This window comes from Rhipicephalus sanguineus, chromosome 11 (genome assembly GCF_013339695.2).
Source record: "Rhipicephalus sanguineus isolate Rsan-2018 chromosome 11, BIME_Rsan_1.4, whole genome shotgun sequence".
Taxonomy (NCBI): Eukaryota; Metazoa; Arthropoda; class Arachnida; order Ixodida; family Ixodidae; genus Rhipicephalus; species Rhipicephalus sanguineus.
The window spans coordinates 58,911,775-58,937,134 of NC_051186.1; the positions used below are offsets into that span (position 1 = coordinate 58,911,775).

At 45.4% G+C, this 25,360-nt stretch overlaps 3 protein-coding genes across 3 annotated transcripts; 2 read left to right on the plus strand and 1 right to left on the minus strand.

Moving 5' to 3' along the window:
• Positions 1-403: 403 nt before the first annotated feature.
• LOC119374370 (39S ribosomal protein L22, mitochondrial) lies at positions 404-4,912 on the minus strand. The gene is made up of 3 exons (XM_037644463.2): positions 4,763-4,912; positions 3,367-3,924; positions 404-553 (listed from the first exon to the last, which is right to left on the minus strand). Exons 2-3 carry the CDS (start codon positions 3,888-3,890, stop codon positions 418-420), a joined length of 660 nt encoding a protein of 219 aa, XP_037500391.1. The 5' UTR covers positions 3,891-3,924; positions 4,763-4,912; the 3' UTR covers positions 404-417.
• Positions 4,913-5,148: 236 nt separating this feature from the next.
• Positions 5,149-19,909, plus strand: LOC119374154 (breast cancer metastasis-suppressor 1-like protein-A). Its single transcript, XM_037644219.2, has 9 exons — positions 5,149-5,571; positions 8,072-8,162; positions 10,669-10,796; positions 12,399-12,478; positions 13,402-13,498; positions 13,903-13,995; positions 16,123-16,187; positions 17,076-17,106; positions 19,495-19,909. Exons 1-9 carry the CDS (start codon positions 5,205-5,207, stop codon positions 19,503-19,505), a joined length of 963 nt encoding a protein of 320 aa, XP_037500147.1. The 5' UTR covers positions 5,149-5,204; the 3' UTR covers positions 19,506-19,909.
• Positions 19,910-21,012: 1,103 nt separating this feature from the next.
• Positions 21,013-24,484, plus strand: LOC119374153 (alpha-ketoglutarate-dependent dioxygenase alkB homolog 4). Its single transcript, XM_037644218.2, has one exon. It carries the CDS (start codon positions 21,098-21,100, stop codon positions 22,064-22,066), a length of 969 nt encoding a protein of 322 aa, XP_037500146.1. The 5' UTR covers positions 21,013-21,097; the 3' UTR covers positions 22,067-24,484.
• The last annotated feature ends 876 nt before the right edge of the window (positions 24,485-25,360 follow it).

Below are 25,360 nucleotides of genomic sequence, written 5' to 3' on the forward strand. Positions count from 1 at the left end.
ATTTGTTCTGTACTTGTATCCTGCACTTCTGTTCATCTCTCAGCAAACGGAATTCCCATTAATTGGAACATATTTTCCTGGTCCCTTCAGGTTCCATTTAACGAGAGTCTACTCTAATTTTGACTAACACTTACACAAGAGCCAGCATTAGCTTTAGCGGCCATATTTGCAGCGACATGACGCAGCTGTCACGGGCAATTGCTCATAGCAGTCATTGTACTAAAAAAAAAAGCAATGCATCATTTCAGTCCGGAAGTACTGCGCATTCTGCACTGCTAGAAAAAGGAACACATAGTCGCCATGGTAGCTCACCCAGCTAAAGCGGTGCGCTGCTCAAGACCACATTAACAACTCGCAATGGATCGAGAAAGATGTCTTTTTAATTCTACTATCGTACAATGTTTCGTCGCAGTCAGGTCAGGTTCCGTACTTGACTCTCCTGTCCCTCAGTTCTTGGATGAACTCTTCCAACTTCTGTTGTGGCGTCAATGGGGGATCGTAGTAATGCTTCGGCGGTGGCCCTTCAACGAGTCGAACGAAATAGTGACAGTACCTGCAAAAGACAGAAGTGCAGTTGGAACACATTATCGCTGCCCTTAGCAGAAATGCACGAAATTTAGACGGGAGTAGTAAAAAACAATTGCCACATGTAACGCAGTCCAGCAACGGCCTGCTGTAATGGCACATATTCATAACATGCGAAAGCAGAAAATAACGAAGCCTAGGAGGTGTTATTTGTAGTTTCTTGTTCATGTAGTAATTACAAGGTAAAAGAAAATTAAGGTGGACAATTAGACAACTTGTCGCCAGTGAGAACCGAACCCAATACTTCTGCATTGCACACATAGTGCAGTCATTATTGTTCGGCAGTGTCACTTTCCTGTCCACTTTCAATTCCCATTATCTCTTAATTACTACAATTCAACTAACAGCTACAATTAATGTCCCCGATGCTTTCATTCGCTTCGTTATCTGTTGCCCTCATGGTTGTGTCTAAAAAAAATGGCCCCCTCAATCAATTTACTCTTGGATTCCTGTGCTCGAATAATGCACAAAGTGTGGCGCCACCTGCCAGCATAAGGCGGCGTAACAGAGTAGTTCAAAATCTACCTACCAACCTCAGCTGACTGCGCAGCTATCAGACGCGAAGCAGCCATTTAACCTGATTCTGATGCATGTTGTACATTTCACAGTTAAGATGCAGAAAAAGAAATAACTTCTCCCTGCTGTCTGACACACCATATTAGACTGCCATATAATAGATACATGACTTGTTTGATTGCCTGACCAACGGAAAAAATACTAAGCCAAGTGCTGCAGTGGTGCGTGCTGCGGTGAAATGTAATTGGCATTACTGTAGTGCCGTCAATTGCTACAAACGAGAATGGATGGATCAAAATATTTTACGTTGTTGATTTCCGTACACTACTCTCATGAATAGCTACACTACTTAGCTACGTACCTTGTGTGGTGAGGTAAAAAGGGCATCGGCAAATACTACAATTCGTACTTCACTCATCAGTGAGTAACAATTCGCGGCAAGATGTAAACTGACTGCAATGAACTTGCCCAAGAGCAATTTCGAGATTTGTTCTCAAATGTCGCATGGTGTCTCGGTGAGATGGGAACAGAACAGACTGCAGTATTGATGAATATGCAAGGCAAGATGATACAGCTGGGTTAAAGGGCCCCTAAACCAGCCAGAGGCCTAAATTCAGTTGTGCTGTTGCAGTTGTGCATGAGTCTACAACGAACGCATAGTCGTGAGAATTTTTTGAAATGGTGCCGTAATAGTAGAGTTAAACGTGCTTGATGATACAAAAGAGGCCCTCGCTCGTTTCCCTCTTTGCTTCGCTATGCTCCGTTTGGCGAGAAGCACTCGACCTGCTGGCCAAGTGCTCCTCCTCACCGTGCGAGGAGGAAGAGTGGCAAGCACACGTACCTATGAGCAGACAAACAGGTTTTGTGAATGACAAGCAGACGAGAATGTTGACGTCACGGCGAACGCTGAGGATTGCCGAAAGGCCCGGAGAAAAGAAGGGATTGTTCCTTGGAGCCTGTGGGGTGCCCACGGCTCATAACACTGCCGTGTTTGCCATCGTTGATCGTGACAGCATTCTGAACACGATGCGCACATTTACTCGAAATGCTCAAAAATTATCGCAGGTAGTTTAGGGGCCCTTTAAAGGTAGAATGCCAATAACACATGCAATTGCTCATTAGATGTGGTGTACAGGTGCATCTCATAGAAATTTTCTCATTTCGGTCACATCGCGCGAGTGACCAGTTCAACGGAGCGAAAATTGACGCCAGCCAAAGTGAAAAGAAAGTGACACACAATATGCTTAACAGGTGGCATTCCGGAAGCCACAGGTGAGCCCAAAACTTATATTAAGGGAGCCTCCCTAGCATTCGTATAGGTGTGTTAAGGGCCAATCACAATACAGTCCTTAACAATATGAAATAATGTAAGTTTGGCCATGTTGGTGTTCTATTTCAGCATCTGCATTTGTCGGTTTTTCACCCCGTCCGTGTCTTTTGTTGTGCGCTAGATGCTGAAATAGAAGCCTTAATAATAATTCTGCTGTGTGCACATCGTTGGTCCTGAACAATACATGTAGTTGCCCCGACGAAGAACTGAGTGCTGTGAGCTAAAGTGGTCAGCATTCCAGCAACACTTGTAAAAACATCACGTAAATACTTTCTGGTGTAGCTCAAATGTTACACAGGTGTACAGTCAACCTGTGTAACATTTTGAGGAGGTGTGGGATGAAGTACAGTCGAACCCGGATATATCAAATCTGAAGGCAACCTATGAATAAATACAAGCTCTGCTCTCTGGACTACAACGCGCCTGCCATTCATCTGTGCAAGAGTCATGCTAGGCTGTTTCCACTCTAACCAAGAGTACTTTTCCTCTGTTAAAGTAAATACTACGCATACTGGCAATTAAAAGTATGTCGTCCATACTTAAAAGATAACGTTTTGCTGAACAGCGATGTCTGAATCTTTGCTGAAACTTGCCAGAAAGTTCCAATTTTTGACCGAAAGCCGACGACAAGAACATGTGTCTGTATGGGAATATCATCTACCTGATTTACGTGAAAGGTGCTTGACATCACGTAAATGAGTGCATGCAATTGGATGGAACATCTATGCAAATTCTCTGTGGGTGGGACCGTGACAGCTGCGGGCAGAGCTTACATTTATTGTTAGGTTGAAACTTACTGTAGGTTATTCAATATATAAAATAAGGCGACTTCACAACTGTTCAATATACACAACAATTCGTTATATTCGGGTTCGACTGTATCACATGAATGGAAACCGGGTCAGAGGAGCATTGAACTAGCATGAAATACGAACCTATAATGAATTATGCCCAGTTTTCCCCGGGCGTGCCTCCGAATGCCCTTGATGGTGACCGCCTTGCCGCAGAAGGACTCTCCAACCCAGAGGTTGGACTTGAACTCGACGTTGTGGTCCCGAACGGCCATCTCCTGCGCCTCCTTGAGCACTTCGATGACGATCTTGGCTCCTTTCCTGTGAACGAAGGTCAGCTGCTTGATCGCCTCGTCCACGCTCATGCCGCGTATCATCTGCGCGATGGGCAGCATTTTCTTGGGCGAGTAGCGGATCTGGTTTCGGTAGTGGACCACCCAGGCCTGGTTGCGCGGCTGGCCGGGTTCCTGGGGAGGCTCGATCTCGTCGTTCTTCTTGGGCCACTTTTTGGGCGCCGGCATGAACCAGTCGTCCTGGAGCTTGTGCAAGGTCGCGGCCACGCTGAAGTTGTTGGCGAGAAGCGTCGGCCCTGCAGGCAATCCGCTCGTCGGCGCCAGAGTGGGAGAGACGAGCGCTCTGCGCAGCGCCTGCCGGCACAGCGCGAACATGGTCGCCTTCGAGATGCAGGGGAAGGTGACCGGCCTAAGGCAACAAACCAGCGTTGAAACGCCGACATTAGGTGGACACTCAAGGGCAAGCACTATGACATGCAAATCTCACGGAACATTGATTGGTAATAGCGTATGAAAGTGAACATAAGCAAAATCTAAACGTTTTAAGCTCATAAGTTCAGCTGAAAACACAAAGCACCCCATAATACCAGAAATTCAGAGTAATGATACGTTGGTACATCACAAAATTACGGCATGCAAAAGATGTGCTCTAACCTAAATTTCAATAAATAAACGTCTATTCTCTCTAAATTAGAAAGGTTCCTAAATCGACTGGTGTCTAAGAAAATTTATATACTGTCATGTTATACTGCTTTTTGTTTTTATCCATGTCTTATTTATATACCAATCGGGCAGTTCTTTTTTAACTGAGATGGATATAACTATCAGTTCGATCCGAAACAGACACTTTTGGGCGGTGTCTTGGTCCCATTACAACAACGAGGTTGAGCTATTTAAGCAAGTTACGCTTTCGCAATAGCGAGACGGCCGTTCATACCACAAACGCAAGCACATAAACTCCGTAACCAAACAGAACACGGCTAGCGTGTGTAAGTACTGTACATTCGGGGCGCGCGTAACCAGTCGATGACGACGTCACCATTTCACGCACGCCGAAGTCACACAAGCCTCCACGAATACACACCGTTAGCGCAGCGTAACAGCTGTCGATTGAGCGCTGGGACGCAACAGATCACAATTAACGAAACCACACTTTGGTCGTCAATGTGACCGACTTTCACCGCCAGTGTTACTGATTTATGCGATCGCTCACGCCACACTTCACGCAAATATCGTGGTCTACTCACTTCTTACGCCTTCTGCTCCGTCTTCTCCCTTGTAATACGTGAGAGGATACTCCACGAAGAGCTGCGGCACTCACGATTTCGTCTTCATGCTAAGGCTCATGAGGTTTTCTTTGCTGTGGGCAGCCATGTTTGTTCAGATCAGCTGGTTTCACGCTGCTCTCCCTCACCGCAGATCCGTAGCAATCAAACTACAGAAAAAATTGTGTCTCGAGGAAACGTGTCAAGTTTTTTGTCAATATCATTTTATTTTTGTATAATTTTTATTGTTAAAACATCGAGATCGTTATATTTTGAACACTTCTTTTCTCTATCGCTTGCGACTTTAGCGCTCTAAACGGAACAGCGGTCGTTGCATCAGGTGTTTTGTGGGTAAACTACTTCCGCTCGCGGCACATCGTTTATTTCGGCGTCTCGGGCGCGTTGCGTTTTCGCGTGCTCGTGTATGTATGTTTTGCTCTTCGTCCTCGTCGCAAAACGTGCGGCGCGTGAACTCCTGTGCCCTCCCGTATTCGTTCGAGGTTCACTGGAAAGCAGCAGCTGCTTGACGAACTCGTTACTGCGGGTGTGTGTTTACGAGATCAGCGACAGCCCCGGCGTTCGCGTCGGTGGCGCTGACGGTGTTCGAACGTTGTTGACGGCGTTCTGCTGGTGTTGGTGTTACTTCGAGGCCCCAAGTTCGAAAATGCCGAGCGTCAAGGAGTGCAACAATGACAGCGAAGGCGAAGAGATGGACCAGGAGACGCCCGAGAGTGAAAAAACGAGCAACGAGGACTCGGATTCCTCGTCCGGATCGGAAGATGACAGTTCAGGTGAGTTCGGGTTCCCGCGCGTGAAAAACACTGCGGTGCCCCCATCAGTCAGCTGGTCGTTTTTGAAAAGGGCGGCAGTGTCGTTGGGAAACGTGGAACACAAAAGGCCCGTTAACGAGATAACGCTGTCGGTTTAGCATCGAGTCTAGTGGACAAATAGTTCTTCGGCCTAGCGCTGGGATATTCGTGCCGTTATCGTCTTGCGCTCATCTAAGATAGCGTCCTTCTGATTAGTTTACGGTCTTCGGCGCTAGTTTCCGTGTTTGGCTGTTTGTTGCGACTTTAGAAATAGTTAATAAGAATAGAAAATTGGGCGAGTTGGATTTCGTTCGTAGCTTACAGCGAAAAAAGGACACGGACGAGGAGGAGACCAGGCCACACGAGCGCTGATCATAACCATAAACCGTAAAGATAATATCCATAAACGTAAAGTAAATCATAAAAATAGTTAGTTTTGATTGCACGCATGTCGATAATCTTTGGTAAGCAGGCTGCACCCGGCCAGCACCATTCGTTTATGTTGCAGTCATGAAAGAGCAAAGTTGTTGCCTCAAAATCTCGGATGTCCTGACAAAAAAAAAAAAAATCGATTGGAGGCGTTATTCACTTAATAGCTGACCAGCGTAGCCGTCGCGCGGTTATTTTTAACTGCGATTTGGAATTCCTCGATCGTGATTGGTTTACGCTGCCTACAGCTGCGGAAGGGAGCCAATCGCAGCCGAGAATTTCGATCGAACTCGGTTGGGGTGGAACTTCTCGGTCGTGACTGGCTCCGTTACTACGGCGTAGGAACGGAGCCCTCAGCCAATCAAGACCGACAATTTCAGTGCCAGCCGCCGAGCACGATCGAAATTCTGGGCAGCGATTGGGTGCCTTGCGCAGCTCAGGCAAAGTGGACCAATCGAGAAATTCAGTCCTGATCGAACTCGATTGCAATCGAAAATAAACCATGTGGAGGTTACAGTGACCGAATAAGGAAATGTCTCTAAGCAGAAGGAAAATATTTTAGAGGTGCTCGTTTTGTTCGTTAGACACAACCGAATGAATCGAACAGACAATTAGGCCAGTGAAAGCATAGGGGTCATCGCTTGTCATTAACTGTAGTGTGATAATGATGATGTAAATTGATATTAATTGAAGTGAACGGCAAATCACCCTCTCCGTTGGTGGGATATGAACCGACAACTTTCGAATTACACATCCAGTGCGCTTTCAATTGAGCTGCGACAGAAGGTGATTCGCCGTCCACTTTGTTGGGTATTTCTGTATGTGTAATCCCTGGGATTGGTGGCCAGCACTGCTCGTACCCAGAAGGTGGTACTTATTAAACCCCAGCTTTTAGGGCAAAACATGTCTCTTTCCTGGCGAGTAAAGCAACTTATGGTGGTATAATGATGCTTAATGGAGCCCTGCTATGCCATCACTATGTACTTTTTGTAGGGAACATTGGAGCGTACTTGATTCGATGCAGACCAAGAGGTGCTGGTGTGCCCAGCTTCAAGCCTCGTGAATATGTTGCAGATCGCATGACTATCAACACAGCCTGTCCTGGCAGGTCGATACATTACATGTTGATGCTTGGCATAGTTCGTGCTATGAGACACAGCGTCGTGAGTTTATAACAGAGCAGAATGGTTGATAATTTAGCCCGACCAGGGAATAAACATACGGATAGCTTTGTTTTTAACGTCGCGGTGATAAGGATTAGTGTGAAACGCTGTCGCATAGTCATGCAGAAGATGACAAGAAGCAAGGCAAAGCTATTCGAGTAAGTGCCTGCTGGTTTTAGTAAAGCTGCGATTCATTTGTTAGTCGTTTTTTATAAACGGTGCTGTTTTTGCACGAAAACAACACAGGAAGGAATTTAGGACAGCATGCACACCAAAAGTTGTTCTAAAGTTGCTCTTGCATTGGTTAGTACAGAACAGCATGTTTACAAAAAATTTGGCGCACCTTCATCTAACCGTGACATTCCTGACACAACTACAAAGAAGGCGAGACAGACACTACAAAGCCAGTCTTTGTGTTTTAGCTGTTTGTGTGTACTTGTTAAGATTTATGTTACTGTTTCTAGTATGTATAAACTAAACCAGCAGTGACCTCTTCTGAACCGTAACCGATTAGCAGCATCTTATGTGTATCACATTCTGTACCAACTGTAAGAGATCAAGTTGCGTTTTATATAACCATACGTTGCTGCTCCACAGGATTGAAATTCCGAGTCACAACAACACGATCCCTGATTGGTAGAAGAGCTGAGGTTGAGCTAGTAGGGTGTAGATTTTGACTTCTTGCAGTGCTCTACTGTAAAAGTAAAAACGCAGGGGCAGCACCTGTGCTGGTTCCTGTTTGCCCTTTCTTTGTCCCTGCGTCTTACTTTACGGCGGCACACTGCAAGCATTCGGGATCCTTTCTTGATTACCTGGACTTCAGGATGAGTGCTTACAGAGTTGTTGCAACGTTTCGGCATGATTGCTCATTTACGACGAATGCCACGCAGAGATGGACGAGGAAGACTGCGAGAGAAGGCGGTCGGAGTGCATCGACGACATGGCTGACCTCGAGCGACAGTTCATGCACCTCAAGGAACAGTAAGTGAACCTAAAGTGTTCCCAGTTTTGTTTGGACGTCAGTTTTCACTGGAACAAAGCCAGGCAATGAAGAACACTGGCTCGTGGCACACGCAACACTGTCACAGCGTGCGATTCAAAACGCCGCAGCTGTTTCACTGTGCTTAGGTCGTCCAACCACAGCTGTGGGAGCTTGATGGTTCAAAATTGCCTGCCGGACACTTGTCGGTCACAATAAGCATGACGGCTCCTTCACACCAGCGACTACCAGCAGCGACGTTGATCACAAAAAAATGGTTGCTTCAGTCGAAAAGTGGCTGTTTTGGCTCAGTCACAAAGCTAGTGAACCAAAGTGTAGTTAGCTGGGCCAGTTGGTACCTACTTATTAACATGGAACTGCTTACTACCATAGAACTAGTGAACCAGTCTGATGCACAGGAACAGGACGTCTGCCTGTCTAACGAGGTGACAACGGAGAAGCGGACGTGAATATCACGACTGCAAGGCGTCTTGGTGCAGTGACGGGCAGGATGTGCTAGCCCATCTGAACATCGGTCACTTTGGTTGCAACAGGCAACCAAGAATATTTGGTTGCCTGTCGCAAACGTTCGTGCGGCCCCTCCAAGTCACCAGTGAGAATGAGCCCTATGATGTCTCCTGACCCAATAGTGAGGGGATTAAGTAATGCATTGGATGTGTATTCAATCCCGTCAAGCTCCATGGGACACCTGCCTCTGAACAGTTTCCTATAAGGGCGGCAACGTCTTGGTCCTGTTAACTTAAACGAGGTATTATCCACAATAACAGTGGTCAGAGAAGGCTCATTTGGAGCTGGAGTCTGTGCTGGGACAAGAAATGTCTTGAGAGGAGAAGTGAAAAGCTTGTGCTTTTAAAAGAGAGTACCTAGTCAAGCCTAAAGAACTACTTAAAGACTTGTCACCAGCCTTTTTGTGAGTTGATGAATATACAGGGAAGCTTTTGGTGTTTGCATGCGAGGCGAGTTCGTGAACTTTCCACCAATTCATAGTTAATGCTCTGTATCATGAGTTGTCTCATTCTGGGGCAGGTTAAAACACTCTAATTCATTGGTTATTGTACCGTCCTTACTAAAATGTTCCATAAGATTGTTATGGAAGTTTAGAGCAATTTACGGAGACTTCTCATATTCTCCATAAAGTTATACAGAATTCATATGGACTTACTGGTGTGCATGCAGAAAGTTTCAGTGTGGATACTTGTTGAACAATAAAAGCCATGAACTAGAAAACTGGCGACACTGGTCACAGGCACAGTGATGCCACGGCTGCTGATTTATCAGTAGATCTACTGACTTTTTAAATTTTCTGCTGATTCAGTGATAAGGCGTCTCGATCTACTGATTTTTTGTCTTTTTACAGAAACGAAAGGAACTTGTACTTTTTCATCGCCAACCTTTCTTTGCTGTGGTGCCACGAGGCAAACAAGAATGCTCCTTCATTTCCAGATTGGTGTAGTTGGTGTAGGAAGCTCTATGTTATTTATAAATATCGGAAAATCGCAATGTGAATGCATTAAAGCACCCCATAGCTACGAAGCCACAACCAATAACTCCTTTCCTGTCGTGCTTCGAGTTCCCTCCCTGTGCTAAGAGGTATTTGCTAGACAGCCAGAAGATGACCGGCCGGGAGTACTTTCACTCTTAGAAGGCTCGCTCTGGCTGGCCACGCTGGTGATTTTGGCAGTCCGGCCGTGGGCCTCGAGATGATTCTCTTGTTCTCCGCGTCTTCTCCCAGCCTCAGCTGGCCACTGGCTCTGAAGCTGTGCTAGAGGTACATACATGTACATACATGTACATATACATATGTACCTCTAGGATTATGAACCAACTAGGCCCAAAAGAAGTTTTACTGAAGCTGTGGCCCTTGGTCTATAAAGGGAACCTCGTGGGAAGATCTACATGCTACCTTCTGGTGATTAAGTCTATTTGCTAGTCGAAGCGGCGGAACAAGGCCAGCACAGACGCTATTATGGCATTCTGCACACGAGACACCTCAAGACTTTTTCAGCATGTAACAGATTCAAGATCCACAGGCTATTGATAAGGCGAATGAACCACAGGGATCAAACATTGAGCATTTAATGTGGTGTTGCTGGCGCATCCACTTCTGGAATGGAGGTGAACATTTGGTCGTGTTAAAGCTCTGCCAGGAAAGTCATTTGCGGAAGCTTTGTGGGGCTCATGTTTTCTTTCACCTCTGGCATAAGGAATGCCTGAAATAATCATGCTAGTAGTGCGACACCGCTAATCTCACGGACATTTTCGTGCTATTTGTTACAAAGTACAATACTGCAGCAATTACCAATATAAGCGCTGAATTTGTCAATAAAGAAACCCTGCGCAAATACTGAAATTCAAGATATACTGATTTCTACTGATATTTTGCAAAAATATTCACTACTATTTTTTTATGTGTCGTGGCAACACTGTGACAGGCAGCTTGTGCCCTCCTTTGCATTTGCAAATGAGCATGTGTCGATTTCTGTGCAGGCTTTACCTCGAGCGAGCACACCAAATCGAAGCGAAACTTGAAGAGGTAAAACTGGGCCGCGCACCTGAATACCTGCAGCCGCTTGAAGACCTTCAGGACAACATGAGGATACGGATAGAGGTCGCAGGTGCGTGCCCCTCTGTGCCTTTTGCACATGTCTTACGACTGTACTCGCTTTACTGTAATGGTGTTTTTTCTTCCTTTACTCGTACGCGCTACCCCTCCTATACAGAAAGTTGAGCTGGTTGGTCGGGAGTCATTGTGAAAGAAGATAAGGCGTGTAAACACGGACACTAGAGAAGACAGCCGAACAACACATGATACCGGTTTTTTCATTGTCCAGTTCTCTTGTGTCCTTGTTTGCATGCCTTACCTTCCCTGATGATCAAGTTGAGAAGTCATCAACAAGCTTCATTACTATGTGCGGTCGTGCTCAATATGATTTGCAACACGGGAGCGCGTGGCCTCACGAGTTCAAAGCTTGCGCATGGCTTCAACTTGTTTTTATTTCAACAGCTAAATGATATTTTCTTATTTGGGATCATACCCAAGTGCGAGAATAGCGTTTAGTTATGAAAGTAAGGGCTAGTGGAAGCCATACGCAGTCTTTGAACTTGTGAGGCCTCGCTTTCCCATGTTGCGAGCCATATTGAGCGCGACTGTACATTCAGTCTGTAATGGCATTGCATTTGTAAGAAGGCCACATTTTCCATAGAGCGCGTGAGCAGAGCCACTCGTGCACACTGTGCAGAACGCGGCATGTTTGCGTACAAAATGCCGTTAAGGATGCAACATACATAGTGCCAAAGCTCGCTATTGTCACACCTCTTAAAAGCCAGCCTTCGGGGGCGTTGCACTGCCGCTGTACGTTGGTTGTGATGATACACGAACTTGGAAAACACCTTAGGCGGTCGCGGTAACTTTGCAGCCAGAGCATCGTGGGCTCTGTTACCGCGACTGCCGCAGGAGGCCGCCACATTCCCGCGCGCGCGCTCACGATCACGCTGAAAGTAAGCCGCACGTTCAAAGAAGGAAAAAAAAGGTGCTCAAGATCATGACACACACGTGACGTAACTTCTTTTCCTCGTGCTATCCCTCCCTGCTTGGCTTCCAGCACACTTGTCAGGACAAGAGAAGAGAGAAACCATTTACAGCTTGTGAGAAATCTCCTCTCGTACCTGACGGACTCTAAAAATTTTTGCGGCGGTCAATTCTTGAGGTAATAAACTCCTTTAATGAAGCCATTCGATGGTTACTTGGAAGAGTGCTGCAGCACCCCTTTAAATCGAAAGCCTTGCATGCCTCATCAGATGGGAAAGTGCCCTTCGGCGCAATCGCAGTCAGTGTCGACACAAATGGTATCACAAATCATCATGATCATGATCTTGATTGTTCCTCTGGGAGGGCTCAAAGGCAAAAGCCATCTGGTGTGGTCATCATCATCATAATTAATAAAGATGATGATCATGATTATCATTATCATCAAAGATATTGACAATGATATTCATCAAATGATGTTGACAATGATTGTTTCTCTGGGAGGATGATGATGACTGCACCGAATGTCTTTCGGCTTCAAGTCGTCTTAGGCAAATGCATAAGGGACCCTGTGAGCTTTTTTTTAGATCTTGCTCAAAGTTAGATGGGGCAGCCTGTAGAATACAGCTCCTTGTAAGGCTACCCCTTGCATTTGGGCAAAGCTGAAGTGTCTAATATTTTGCTTCGACAGGTATTCTCAAGGAAATGAAGTTGAAAAACATCAAGCGAAAGTACGAAGCTGAGGAAATCGCTGCATTCCAAAACTTTGAGGTGAGGCTTTTATTTATTTTTTTTTTGTTCAGAAATAAAGTGCAAGTAGCCACGTTTTGCCAGGGAAGTCATTAGACACAGTTTCACTTCACAAAGACAATGGAACAGCATACGCTGTGCCATTGACAAAGACAATGGCACATTATAGCACGTTGCTGCCATTTTAGGCACCACGAGCCATAAACGGTGCCTTCATGTGAACAAATATGTCCAACATGCAAAATTTTTTTTCTTAGGTGTCAGTCTCACTGTAACATGGCTTTGAAAATTAACTTCGCCGCAATGAGTGTCATGCGGTGAAGCGTAATAAGAGTGCAAAAAGGGGCCGCTAGCCGTGACGAGACATAGCACATTTTGTCCCTTAATTACGCTTGCACGCATGTGTTGTATAATTACAATAACCAACATGACCACCATTGTTTTGAAACGTTAATGTCAATAATTCAGAGCGGTCTGTTGCGGCCCTGAGAAACAATACTGTATATAAAAAACAGGTTGGCAGGTATGGTTCAGACATCGTCATTCTGTTGTGTGCCGATGTGCAGAGCCTGGTCGTGCAAGCCACTTCACGGCTTTGACAGTCCTGTCATTGTGTTACTTCATGAGATGACAATTCATATTAATATTGTTTTTACATATACATAATGTGCTTACACTAGTAGAGAGGCAATTATGAAGAGTAGCTACATAAGTCAAGTAAAGAGCCGAAGTAGTAGAGCTCTAAGTTGCTATTTAAAGAAGTTTTTTTCTATATTTGCAGTCAAAATTTTCTTGTCTCGGTGCTGCTACGAGCATTGTGGGCCCTTTTTTTATCGGTCCCTCTCGACGATTCTGCAAGCACTTTGCCTGTTTCTTGCATTAGGCGGCCATCTTTGAGAGGTGTATCACAAAGCCTGACTTGAGATATTGTTTGAATGTCGCAGAGCGAACGAGCTTTGTTGCAAGACTCCATCCGATGCGAACTCGAGGAGAAGATCAGACGGCTCGAGGAAGACCGCAACAGTATTGACATCACGTCAGGTAAGTGCACATCTTTCACAGCCAGCAGTTCACTCAGGCAGTCACAAAAGTTCTTTTCGAATTGTCCGAGTATTATTGGTATAAAATACATCAGTATTACTGATGTATTTTTATCCAGTCATTGATTATTTCTCTCTATTTTCTGGTTGTTATGTTCATCTTTAGATGTTAAATAATTATTTATTGTTGATTTTTCTACGGTCTTTTTTTTTACTTTCAATTATTAGTTTAGCACTCCAGCATCTGTCTGTCGCATGTATTCGACATGTCTCGACCTGAACGGGCGGCAGGTCAGCCAAAGTTTTAGTGCCACTTTGGGTGTAATCAACAATAGCCTCATTTCACCCATATCGTGAGTCTGGTTGTTCAACGTTGAAAACTGAAAAGTGATTTTAAAATTGCAGATCTCTGGAGTGAGCAGGTCACCCACAAGAAGAGCCGACGCAAGACGGACTCGATGACGACCGACCGGCGGAAAAAACCAGTCACCGTCTCTGATATCCTTGTACTTTTAAGTTGTTTAGCATAATGAGCGAGCACGATCTAGCTCAGTTAACACTCTGGCTAAGGTTCATGCCAATTTTAATGGTTTAGCTCGAAACTTCACGTCTAAATTAGTTGCGGTAGAATGAAGTAGTAATGCAATTTGTGTGCTTGAGATTGGCGTTCAAGACACTAATGCCCATGCCACACTTGCGAGTACAATTTCATCAACTTAACAAGGGTGTTGATGCAGGCTAGTTGTTACTTCATCACAAGATTTGGTTGCAGCACCAAGTAACAAAATTAGGAAACTTGGATGACAGGAAAGAGGCGCACTAGCAGCAAGCTTTATTTCATGTCGAGAGCAAATATAAAGCTATGAAAAGCACCATGTGGTACCGACACGACCGCCACATAAAAATGAACGGATAACTCAACCACGTACCACACTAATCTTGGTTGTGTTATCTAAATAAATACAGCAAAAAACAAGAAAGAGAGATTTTCTAAGCCTTCGTCATCAACAAGATTGGCAGCAAATGCATCAGCAAACCTCCTGTTGACTTATTCTCAAGTTAGATAGACTGTCTGGACGATTAGTGTGGTGCGCAGTTGTGTTATCTGTACTTTCTTGTGCGGCTGTTGTGTCGGTACCGTGTGGTGCTTCATAGCTTTATATTTGCCATCGATGTGAAATAAAGCTTAGATGCTACTTTGCCTCTTTCCATGTTGTCTAAGTTTCCTGAACTTTGTTGCTCGGCACTACAACCAAACATAGCGATAATGTCACTGACCCTTTGAGGGTCTAATTCTTCAGAAAAACTTTCCGAGGCGGTCAAACTACTTTATTGCAGATTTTAATGCACACAATGCGTAAAGTCGGGAAAAAATTGTTAAAAATCGGGAAGAGTATTATGGTGTCAGCATCACTCAGTAACTGCCAAAATGTTCAATTATTATTTCAGAGTGTAGTATTCCTTGAAACACGGGTCTGCGCGCATCGCGTATCACAGTCGGCACTCGTAAAACAGAAGCAGAATTATAGTCTGAAGAGTCGTCGCTGTCGGTGTAAGGAGAACGGGCTGTGCATTCGGCCAGATCACCGCTTTACCGTTCATCTGAAGAACTCGAAGGAAACTCGGTAAGCAAGGGAAGCAAGAATATATCTCATGATCACCGGGGACAAACAAGCAAAGAGCAGCACCAATAAAGATGGAAACCAGACTTCCGCCACCTCTGCGATCACGCGGCGAAACCGAAACCGCGGAAGGGTGTTGCCTCAAGCCGCACGATGCGCTGAATCTAGAAAGCAGTTCTGTTTATCTACGAAAGAAGGTAACGATTTCACGCTTCTTGTAACTCCCAGGAGGTGACAGCACCTCGCAGTGAGCATGCATCATCGTTATGGCGCGAAATTTCAAACTGAGGGTCAAAACCGTACCTGTACGGCAAAAACCCTCAAAGGGTTAAGTGCGCTACATGCGCAGTGACAGTAGCTGCAGTGAATGCGGTAAGCTTGTATTCCTATCTTTATATATCACATATGCAAAAGTTTAGCGGGTGAAAGTTTCGAGAAGTCACGCTAAGAACGTTAATACGTGTATGTTGTGTTGACATTGTTTCATTTTACTTTAGAAATGCGTCCTCCATACGTAGCTGTAACCAGAGCCAGATAAAGGTAGGAGCTGTGGGGGCTGCAGCCCTGCACTCCCAACTTTCAGGGGCCCCTACTTCTCTTGAAAAATAAATGCTGGGCATGCTTGTTGGCATTAGAAACGAACAGGCATTGTGCCCAATTTTTGTCTTATATGCAAGCCTTTGGAGGTGTGCCAGTGCAACACTTTTGATTGTAATTCTACTTTCATTTCCTTTTAATTTCATAGATATTACAGTTAACTTAAACGCTACCAATAATGCTCCCATGCTTTCCTTAGCTTTGTGTAGTTTGTCATACAGAGGTTGCGTTTTGTAGTTACTCACCGCTGCAGTCACAGTGTACACATGGGTATCTGTTAACTCTTTTCACTAGTTCCGTGCAGTAGTGGTCGAGTAACCTTTGTCCTGCAGCGAACATGGTTTGTTGCATAACGACCTGCATGCATTTGCGTTTCTCTGCCATTTCCTTGACCTTATTCATCCACGGCCCTACATCGTGTACATGCTGCGGGAAAACGAGATCCTGGAAGACTGGACGGCCATAAGGAAAGTGAGTGCACCTCCCGTTACTTGCAGTCTGTATTGATTTTAAACGCGTAAGCATTTGTCTGCCGGTGCTCCGGTGCTTGGATTTGAAGCCGGGCCCTCATGCTCTAAAGGCGAGTGTCTTAAAACTTAGTAGTACACTACACATCTATGCTTGCAAGATATGAACGTACGTGAGCTACGTGTGTTGTACACGCGGTGCAAAACAAATTCAACAAGATAACACTCTCTATGAAGGCTTCGTTGAACTTCATGCAAGCGGAGTAAAAGCCCTCTGTGGGACAAAACGTTAAAGCCGACGGGGACGACATATACACATCAGGAACATTCAAACTTTGTGAGGTTTTCATGTCACACATTTCACTGGTCGCAGGATGCGCGCAGATAACAGACACTATGCCGACGCCACCCGAAAACAGCGTTCTAGGGACGGCCCCTACCTACAGTGAACCGCAATGCTTATGCATCACTTAGACGACTCCCAAAGGAGATCCTGTGTGAATTTAAAAAAAAATTACTTTGCAGTCTTTTTATTAGACAGTGTCGCAGAGCTAGCATGTGAATGAAAGGCAAATCTGCAACAAGATTCAGCCTTGAGCAAAAAATTAACCTTTGCAATGAGAGTGCATTTATTGAATGGGGCCAACGAAACATATTCTTTGCCAAAGGTACTTATACAGGTGCACGCACCGCAAACACCTAAAAAAAAAGAAACATATTTTTTCACAGAAATGAGCAAAATCAGTGTCCTTTAAATATGAAACGTCGTGGCTGCACTAAGGAAGGCAGAGATTGCGAACACAAAGTGCACAGGGCAGAAAGTCGATTTGTGCATTTGTTCACATTAATTTGCTTATGTGTTTATTAATTTTGCGCTTTGTCTCTTTTGTAGGCATTGAAGACAGCGAGGCAGAAGAATGACTGTAAGTGTCCATAATGATGCACTATTCTGTCACATGTTGGGGATACTGTTTGATGCAGATACAATACGGTCCACTGTTAAATAATTGTATATCCTCATTTGCAACATTGCCATATTGCTTGTCGCCCTCCATGTAGTAATACCCTCTGACAGAAGGCTTTTAGGATGTAATGAAATAAATGGCATTTATGTATAAATGACACACGACTTCCTTTACCTTTAGGTGTCCCAAAGCTTAAAATCTCAGAAGTAGTGGAAAGCAACAAAGCAACTAATGTATAACTTACTGCTCCAATACGACTGCCCTACTGGGGAATTATTCAGATATGGCATGGACATCATTTGCGATTCCATCAATTAACCGTTATATGGCAACACTAGCCGACATTGCCCATCATTTAGTTAACGTTAGCCATCATTTAGCTGACACCAGCAAACATTACTGAGTGCTGGTGCAGGTAGAGGTAAATGCAGTAATGTTTTTTTATACACTGTCACACTGTTAAACACACACTGACTAGTGCTTTTTCCGGGAGACATACTAGTGGAACAGTGATCGGGCATTAATAAATAAATGCCATAACCCCTCCAGGCAGTCTGTTTGCAATTGTGCACAGCAAGGTAATGAATCAAAAGTGTAACTAGTCACGAGCATAATGAGATTCTTCCTTTATATGGCAACATACCTTTTGTTTGTTGTTTTTTTTTTCATGTCAACTTTTGCTAGAACAGGATTGCTTTGTGCTCTCTTATGCATAGGTCAGCAATGTAGACAAAGCTTAGTCATTACTGACCCGCAAATTTTTTCTTGCTTAGGGCTCACTTAGGCTCGCCAAAATTCTGCTCAGACGAATGCACTACAACTTGGACTCTCTGAAGTTATGCTCAGCTGCGTTGATTCAGACTTTCTCTCAAATGTTCCACACTTTAAGGCTCAGTAATACTAAGCGAAATACTTTAAGACAAGAGACGGCAACAAACTCGGAGGAGCACTATTGCTCAGGTAAAGGGGCTCGTTAATTCGAAGTGTAACTTAGCCACGTGAGCGCTCGTCCGTGTTTGTTGCCGTCTCTTGTCTTAAGGTACTATTGCGCTTAGTATTACCGAGCCTTAAAGTGTAGAACATTTGAGATCAAGTCTGAATCAACGCAGCTGAGCATAACTTCAGCGAGTCTAAGTTGTAGTGAATTTCAACGAGCCTAAACGTTGTTTAAAGCTCAACCATACTTAGACTCCCACGAATTCTGCTCGAACGGGCTTTGACTCGGGTATGCAGTAGTGCATCTTTAGACCCAGTATTGCTTGACACTCGCAGGTAGGTCTGAGTGAGTCTGCCAGCCTGTGCTCTTATGCAGCTTTGAATGATTCACTGTTCCTCGTTGTCTCTATTTGTGCTGCACAAACTTAGTAATTAGTAATAAGTGCAAACTATACTTGGTTACAACCCAAGAAAAAGTAGCTCCACCCACAGAATCACGGTGCGCCTGCCATTCACCTGCGAAAGACACGTCGTGTTAGCTGGTTTCCGCTCGAACTGTCAGTACTTTTTCTCGGCTGATGTAAATATTACGCATATTAAGAGTTAAAGGTCTGTCGTTACTACCTAAAACATTACATTTGGCTGAGCAGTGTTGTCAGCATCCATGACAAAATTAACCAGGACGTTCAAGTTTCCGACCTAAAACGAGCAACACAAACATGTGTCTGTATGGGAAATTCAACAATCTGAAACGCTCAAGAAGTGCTTGACGTCACAAAAATGAGTAAGCGCTAGTGCATGGACCACTTATGCAAATTCTCTGTGGGAAGGACAGCTGACGTTTTTTCTGAGCCAATGAGTGCTTTCCTTTAGCACGGGCATAATGTGGGGGCTTGAAGCGACAGAAGTTGTCAAACAAGGGAATGCCATTGGACAAACACATATAACATCAGCTCAGATGACAAGTCTTTGTTTGACATCTTTTCATCGTCAGTCAAAATATGCTTTCTGCCGTTTTGCTTTACTCACTATCCACTCAAAGTATGTATTGGTCAGCCTTTTAGCTTGTCTGTTACACAACATCAGACGTTTGTGTCCAGATTTGATATCCACTGAAAATTTGTTTCTTTATATTTCAGAGCGATGGGGTAAGTGTTTGATGGTTTGTGATGTCACATTCCCATTCCTTTCGTATATCTAGGATGTAAGGACTGAAGTGCATCTCTCCCTTGATATACTGTAGCGTAACTAAGCATTAAAAAAAGAAGCCAGTTTTCTTTGAACCCATAGTCCATACACTTTTGGTGCCAACTTCCTACACTGCGTAGAATGGCAATGGCGCAGGAAAGTTATAGGCCCCCTTCATGGCACTCGCTTCGTGACATGTCGATTCTTGTTTACTTCTTGCAGTGCTCGTGTGAGCAGCGACTGCCTTTCGGACATTGAAACAACGCCTCAGGACGTCCGAGTTGTACATAGAAGTCTGGAATTTTCATGACGACTCAAGTCATCAGACCCACGAAAGCTCAAGGGTGCATGTCATTTCTGAATGAGCATTTATTGCTGTACAGTGCTTTCAGCCTGCATGTTTTTCTTTTTGACTTTCTTTTTTGCGGACTGCATGGCTTTTACAACATTCTTTTAGTGCGATTTTTATTGAAAAGTGTAAAGTACTTAAACAGCACTGATTAGCAGTGCCACCAACCCGAGTGTCGAAGCAGTCTGTTGCTGTGCAGCTTGAAGGCCTTTCTTTTTTTCTCGAGAGAAAACACTGCTTGCACATCATGCTGACCTGTAAATAAACATCGTTTGTCAACGACACAGAGACGTGCCTCACTTGGTGTCTGCTAGGGCAAGAAACAATTGTGCGAGTCTTGTGTGCCGCATTTGTTGCTTTTACATATTTAGAATCGAAATTGACCATTCGTTGAATTTTGGAATACAGCTTCAGTTTATCATGGAGTATAGCTTGTTGAAGGAGATTTTTCTGTGCTCTTGTATAGTAATTTGTTGTACAACCATAATTCCTATCAAGCCCATTAAAATCAATGTGTAGTTTACTAGCATTATATACCGTAAAATAATTAACATATACCTTGCAATAGGCAGTAGGTGCTCTCCCTAGCTCAAGGCTTTGAAAGGGAGGATTTCTTTGTCTGGTAAGTTTGCAGGCGAGATAGATTGGGTGAAGACTTTGACGGTGACCGGCTTCAAACACGCACAAGTATTTATAATTATGAGGTTGCTGGCAGCTTCTGGTGATGCCATGAGTATATTGGTGCCAGTGAGTTCTTTGTAATGCAGTTTCAAGGCATTTCCTTGTTGCCTATAGAAAACCGTCTACTAGCCATCTCAATGTTTGATTGTCATTTGTACAAAGGGAAAACAAAGTGGGCGAAAACAGCTGCCACTGTTGGGGACCGAGCCCTTAAGTATTCTTTCAAACATGCACTCTGGTAAATTTCGCAATAAGAGGTTGGTTAGGGAAACGTATGACGGATCGGATTTTAAATTCTGAGTTAAGTATCTTAGCCATAGATTAAAGTTGCGGGGCGGTTAAGACGTCGCTACCGTGTTTCGATACCGTCTCATGGCGTTCCCGGGAGCTAGCTTTTGTACATGTTTGTGACGAATCCTTGCCTTTTCTTCTAAATTGCACTTTCCTGAAATACTCGCGCTATGGTGGGACAAGAACAGAGATGCAGACGAAGCTGTGGCAAGTTTCTCGGATTTCTCGGCGATTTGCAGATCCTACCAACAGCAGTAGGTGCCGTCTATGGGTGTTCTCTGGTGCCGTCTCGTGGTTCTGTAGGAGCATCGACGACCGCATCATGTTTACCTTGTTACCGCGGCAACGTCAGCGGAAACTTGCATCGCCGTCTAGCGGCTAGCGTTGCAGGCAGACGGGAAGCGGTCAATAACAAAAATAATCAACATGGCGGCCCCCAGTCGTTTCTGAACCGTATGATCCGGAGAACATTACCAGAATAGAGGCCTTTATTTCGCGTCCGCAATGGAACCCAAGTGTTCCTGCAAGGGCGTCCGAACGTGCCTCGTTTGCGAGCAATGCAAGGAGCCCAGCAAGCACGCCATATCCAAACGAAAGGTGCGCCATCCTTTCACCTTCTGCACTGACTGCCGACTGTGTTGGCCGGGATGGATCGACAACAGCAGCGGTAACGAGTCGACCGAAAGTACTCGGGACATGCCCCCGCTCAAAGTACCGGGCATCGAAGTCTACGAGGACTTCCTGACGCGCGAAGAAGAGTCGGACCTGGTGGACGGCATCGACTCGCGCGAATGGGTCGGTTCGCAGTCGGGTCGCCTCAAGCAGGACTTCGGTCCTCGCGTCAACTTCAAGAAGAAGAGGGTGAGGGCTGGCGAGTTTGCTGGCCTGCCGTCGTACTTCACGAGCGTGGAGCGCAAGATGAACCGGTGCGCGGTCGTCTCCGACTTCGAGGCGGTCGAACTGTGCAACCTCGACTACAGTCCCAAGCGCGGTTCGTGCATCGACCCGCACTACGACGACTGGTGGCTGTGGGGTCACCGCCTGGTGACCTTTAACCTCTTGTCGGACACTGTGTTGACCCTGTCCCGACCCGAGCAGCACTGGATGCTCACCGACGAAGACCTGATAGACGAACCGTCGCCTCCGGCGGCCGCCGACTACTGTCCGCAGCGCTCCACGGCGGTCGTTCACGATCGTAGCGTGTGCAAGACGTGGAGCGAGGACTTCAAAGACTCCGTGTCGACGCGGACTCCGCCGCGACTGTGCGTCGTACAGGTGGCGCTACCACGGCGCTCGATGCTGGTGCTGTACGGCGACGCGCGCTACAAGTGGCACCACTCGATACTCAGGGAAGACGTTTCGGGTCGCCGGGTCGCCATGACGGTGCGAGAACTGTCCGATGAGTTTCTCGAAGGTGGCGCGTCGTCCGACTTCGGCACCCAGTTGCTCGACATCGCTAAGTTGCGCGTGTGAACGATTAGATATCTTGTACGTGACGTCATAGACGCAGGTCCATGATATGGCGGCTTAGATGATGTCAACACAGCATAACCACGTGGCGTTAAACCTGCTTCAGTGTGATAACAATGCCCCTGGAACGTTGACATCTGTGCACGAATAATGGAAGAACCTGCGTAACGTTAAAGTGACACCACAAACTTCGTGTCACACCATGTTGGTGCTCCAACGTGGCTGTTTCAGTGACATCAGTGCAAGCCTTCTATAGATGGCTTGCATTGACGTCACTGAAACCACCGTGTTGGCGCACCAGCATGGGGGGGACGCGACGTTTGCGATGTCGCATTAGTGTTATCAAATATCGCGTGCAGATCCTCTCGTTATTCACGCACAAAGGCGTTCCAGCCACGTCATTATCACACTGAAGCAGGTTAACCGCCACTTGTTTGTCATCAAAGCTGCCATCATGGAGTGCCAGTACGTTCAGAAGCAGCATCCATGACGTCACGTGCAAGCTATCTATAGGCTTTAACACAATGCGTTGATGGCCTAGTTGGTGCTTGTGCATAGTAATATTTAGCACGACAAAACAACAGAGTTGAGAAAAGCGCTGTGTCCTGTCGACTTTTGTCGTTTTGTTGCGCTAAATGTTACTGTGAATGAATACACTGTGTGCGTTTGTTTTCCTTTTTTGGCCCTCTACGCAGTGCAATGAATCGTTGGGCTTGTTGTCAGAGTTCAGAATGGCAGTTAGTAGAACGTATTGGTACAAAGACTTACTACTGCAAACAGTGCGAAAACGGGAGAGAAAGAAACGTTACATGATGCAAGCGCTGACTAATAACAAGTGTTTACTGCTTTTGTGCAATTAGACTTTGTTGGAAGTCGGTGCCTATACCACAAATATACTCAAGGTCTGTTAAATTCCCTAAAGGTTCACAGCACCACAAGCGAAAAAGATTAGGGTTTTGGTGTGCCAGGCCAGCACCCATTCGTTGCACGGTTGGTCGGTTGGAGGGTTCTGTGTGGCACAGTGCCTTGCACCCCAAGCAACCAAGGATGTGGGTAAAGAGTGTATCAATGTACAGTACTGAGCGCAGTTACGGTGAACACTTGATCGCTTGGCCAAGCTTCATGAAGTACCAGTGTAGCACATGACCACCTATCACACAAGCTTGGCGGGTTATCGATATGAGCAAACCACACTAACCGTGCTCATCACTGTACTTTAGAAAATACAAGAACCTAGGTGCGAAAATTCTGAGATACTTGAGTCAATCAAATAGACCTCTAGTGTCACGTTTTCACACTGCTTGCAGTAGTGTGTCTTCGTTTCCTAGTTGTTTGCTGTGCTTGGAAACTTTTCAGTGACCACTTGTTTTTAGAATGTTGCGTAGGGCCAAAGCACACCTCTCTTTCTTGTTAGACCTGATGAACGCATCTAGTCCGGGGGGTTGCTTAACCCTCTTAACAGCAAGTATTCTTTTGCTCTTTACTTTTCTTTTCGTCTTTTGCTCTGCTGAATGTCAATGTTTGGGTGTGTTTCTTTGCCATTTACAGGCTGTGTTGGAGAATTAAAACAAATGCCCAAACATGCAAGGCAGCAATGGGGACATTCAATGTTAAAGTAATCCCAAAGTAATGTAACGTTCCACTGACAAACACCTTTCATGTAGTGTGCAGTTGTTCTCCCGACAACCAGCGGAATTGCTGAGGTTAAATTCTGCCGGCAGTTCGCTCAAATTTTCTCGACTTGTGTGCATGAATTCTGACAGCATGTGTAAACAGTGTGCCATTATATTGTACAGATTGGCAGCTCCTTCATGACATGAAAGTTCCAATGGGGACACGATAGCTGGGAGACGGGCTTGTTCCTGACTCGGGAGAGCACTGGGCCCAGAGCTTTTCAGAAGAGCTCTTTCAGAGGAGCGAGCCATCCTGGGTCCTCCCACTAGACATTATTAGTTTTGCAAGCTAATTGCATTTTTAGGATCAAATCACACTAGGGCAAACCAGATTGATCAGGTCAAAAGGGCACTAGGGACAAGCTTGTGGTGTCTTTCTCTTCCTATTTGTTAACCTGTGTCTGTAGCAACGCTCGTAATAACACCACAGCAATTTCGACATTTTCACATTACCTTTATCAGCTAAGTTCGCTGAGGCTTTCATAGTCAGTAGCACATGTAGAAACACGCGAACATCATGTAATACGATAGGCATGCATTAGATGCTTACACGGTGCCTTGACAATTTTTAGCCAGTAGCCGTTAGAGTTCCTTCGATTATCTAGTTTGAACATGCCTGTTCATTGCAATAGTTGGTACCGGACAGTCCCAGGAGTGCTTTGCATGGGCTCCATTTACATTTTGTGCAATCAGGTAGCTGCAAAAGATGTGTACTAATGTATCATTTTTAATGAACAGGTCTTCCAACTATGTGCAGTCTGCTTGGGTGCTGTAAAATCTCAAAAGAAACATGTAAATGTGCACTTTGCTCAATTGCCGCCACTGTAGTGGAGCGTGGGCAGTATTCCGATGCCTGTATCAGGGCTGTGTAAGCACCCGGTTTCTCTCACTGAACAGCTGTGCACAAGTCGATAGGATACACCTATCACAGGCACTGAACACTCATTAGGGGTGTTGCGAAGGAAGTCGTCGAAAAGGGAATATTACTAGAGGAAAATGCTTCAACAGGGGCACCAACTGCTTTATGCAGCAGTGCCTTTATATGCGCCTAGCTCACTCTCCCCTACTCTCAATGGGGGAAGAGGAGGAGAATGAGTTTGTGCAAAGAGTAACTGAAGTCTGAGTCATCGGTGTAGCCAGGGGGAGGGGAGTTCAGCCCCTCCCCCCTCCTCGCAATTTTTCAATTTTGCATGTGTATATACATGCCCACACATATTAACACAGGCACGGGCATACATAAAGGTTGGTGGAACCTCCCCCCCCCCTCCTGCGATAATGATTTGGCTACGCCCCTGGTCTAGATAGAGATAAACATTTTAATGAAGCTGGAGATGTTTGCCTGGCTGTTCGCCTGACATGCTACTCCAGGTGCTGGGTGACGATTATGATATATACAGTGATAAACACATTACACATACAGCCCCACAAGTTTACAAAGTTTTGTTCAGGCTCGTGTCCTCAAAAACCAACAGAAATGCAACGAAAGGGGGCGGGACTGGGAATGAGAAAGAGGGAGGAACAAAAGGAGCTTCCCCACTATGAGTAAGAGGGGAACAGTGGGGGCGGGGCACCAGTGCTTGATGGGGATTAGGTATGATTAAACAGGGCGCTGCGCAAAGGAAAC

What these genes read in the sequence shown, in the direction of transcription:
- LOC119374370 (XM_037644463.2), bottom strand. Translation starts at nt 3,890, where the DNA reads ATGTTCGCGCTGTGCCGGCAGGCGCTGCGCAGAGCGCTCGTCTCTCCC. An exon ending in CTGGGCATAATTCATTATAG is followed by an intron (nt 554 to 3,366) that starts GTTCGTATTTCA and finishes TGTCTTTTGCAG; the next exon opens with GTACTGTCACTATTTCGTTC.
- LOC119374154 (XM_037644219.2), top strand. Translation starts at nt 5,205, where the DNA reads ATGTATGTTTTGCTCTTCGTCCTCGTCGCAAAACGTGCGGCGCGTGAA. An exon ending in CAGTATTGACATCACGTCAG is followed by an intron (nt 13,499 to 13,902) that starts GTAAGTGCACAT and finishes TTAAAATTGCAG; the next exon opens with ATCTCTGGAGTGAGCAGGTC. An exon ending in ACTGGACGGCCATAAGGAAA is followed by an intron (nt 16,188 to 17,075) that starts GTGAGTGCACCT and finishes TCTCTTTTGTAG; the next exon opens with GCATTGAAGACAGCGAGGCA.
- LOC119374153 (XM_037644218.2), top strand. Translation starts at nt 21,098, where the DNA reads ATGGAACCCAAGTGTTCCTGCAAGGGCGTCCGAACGTGCCTCGTTTGC.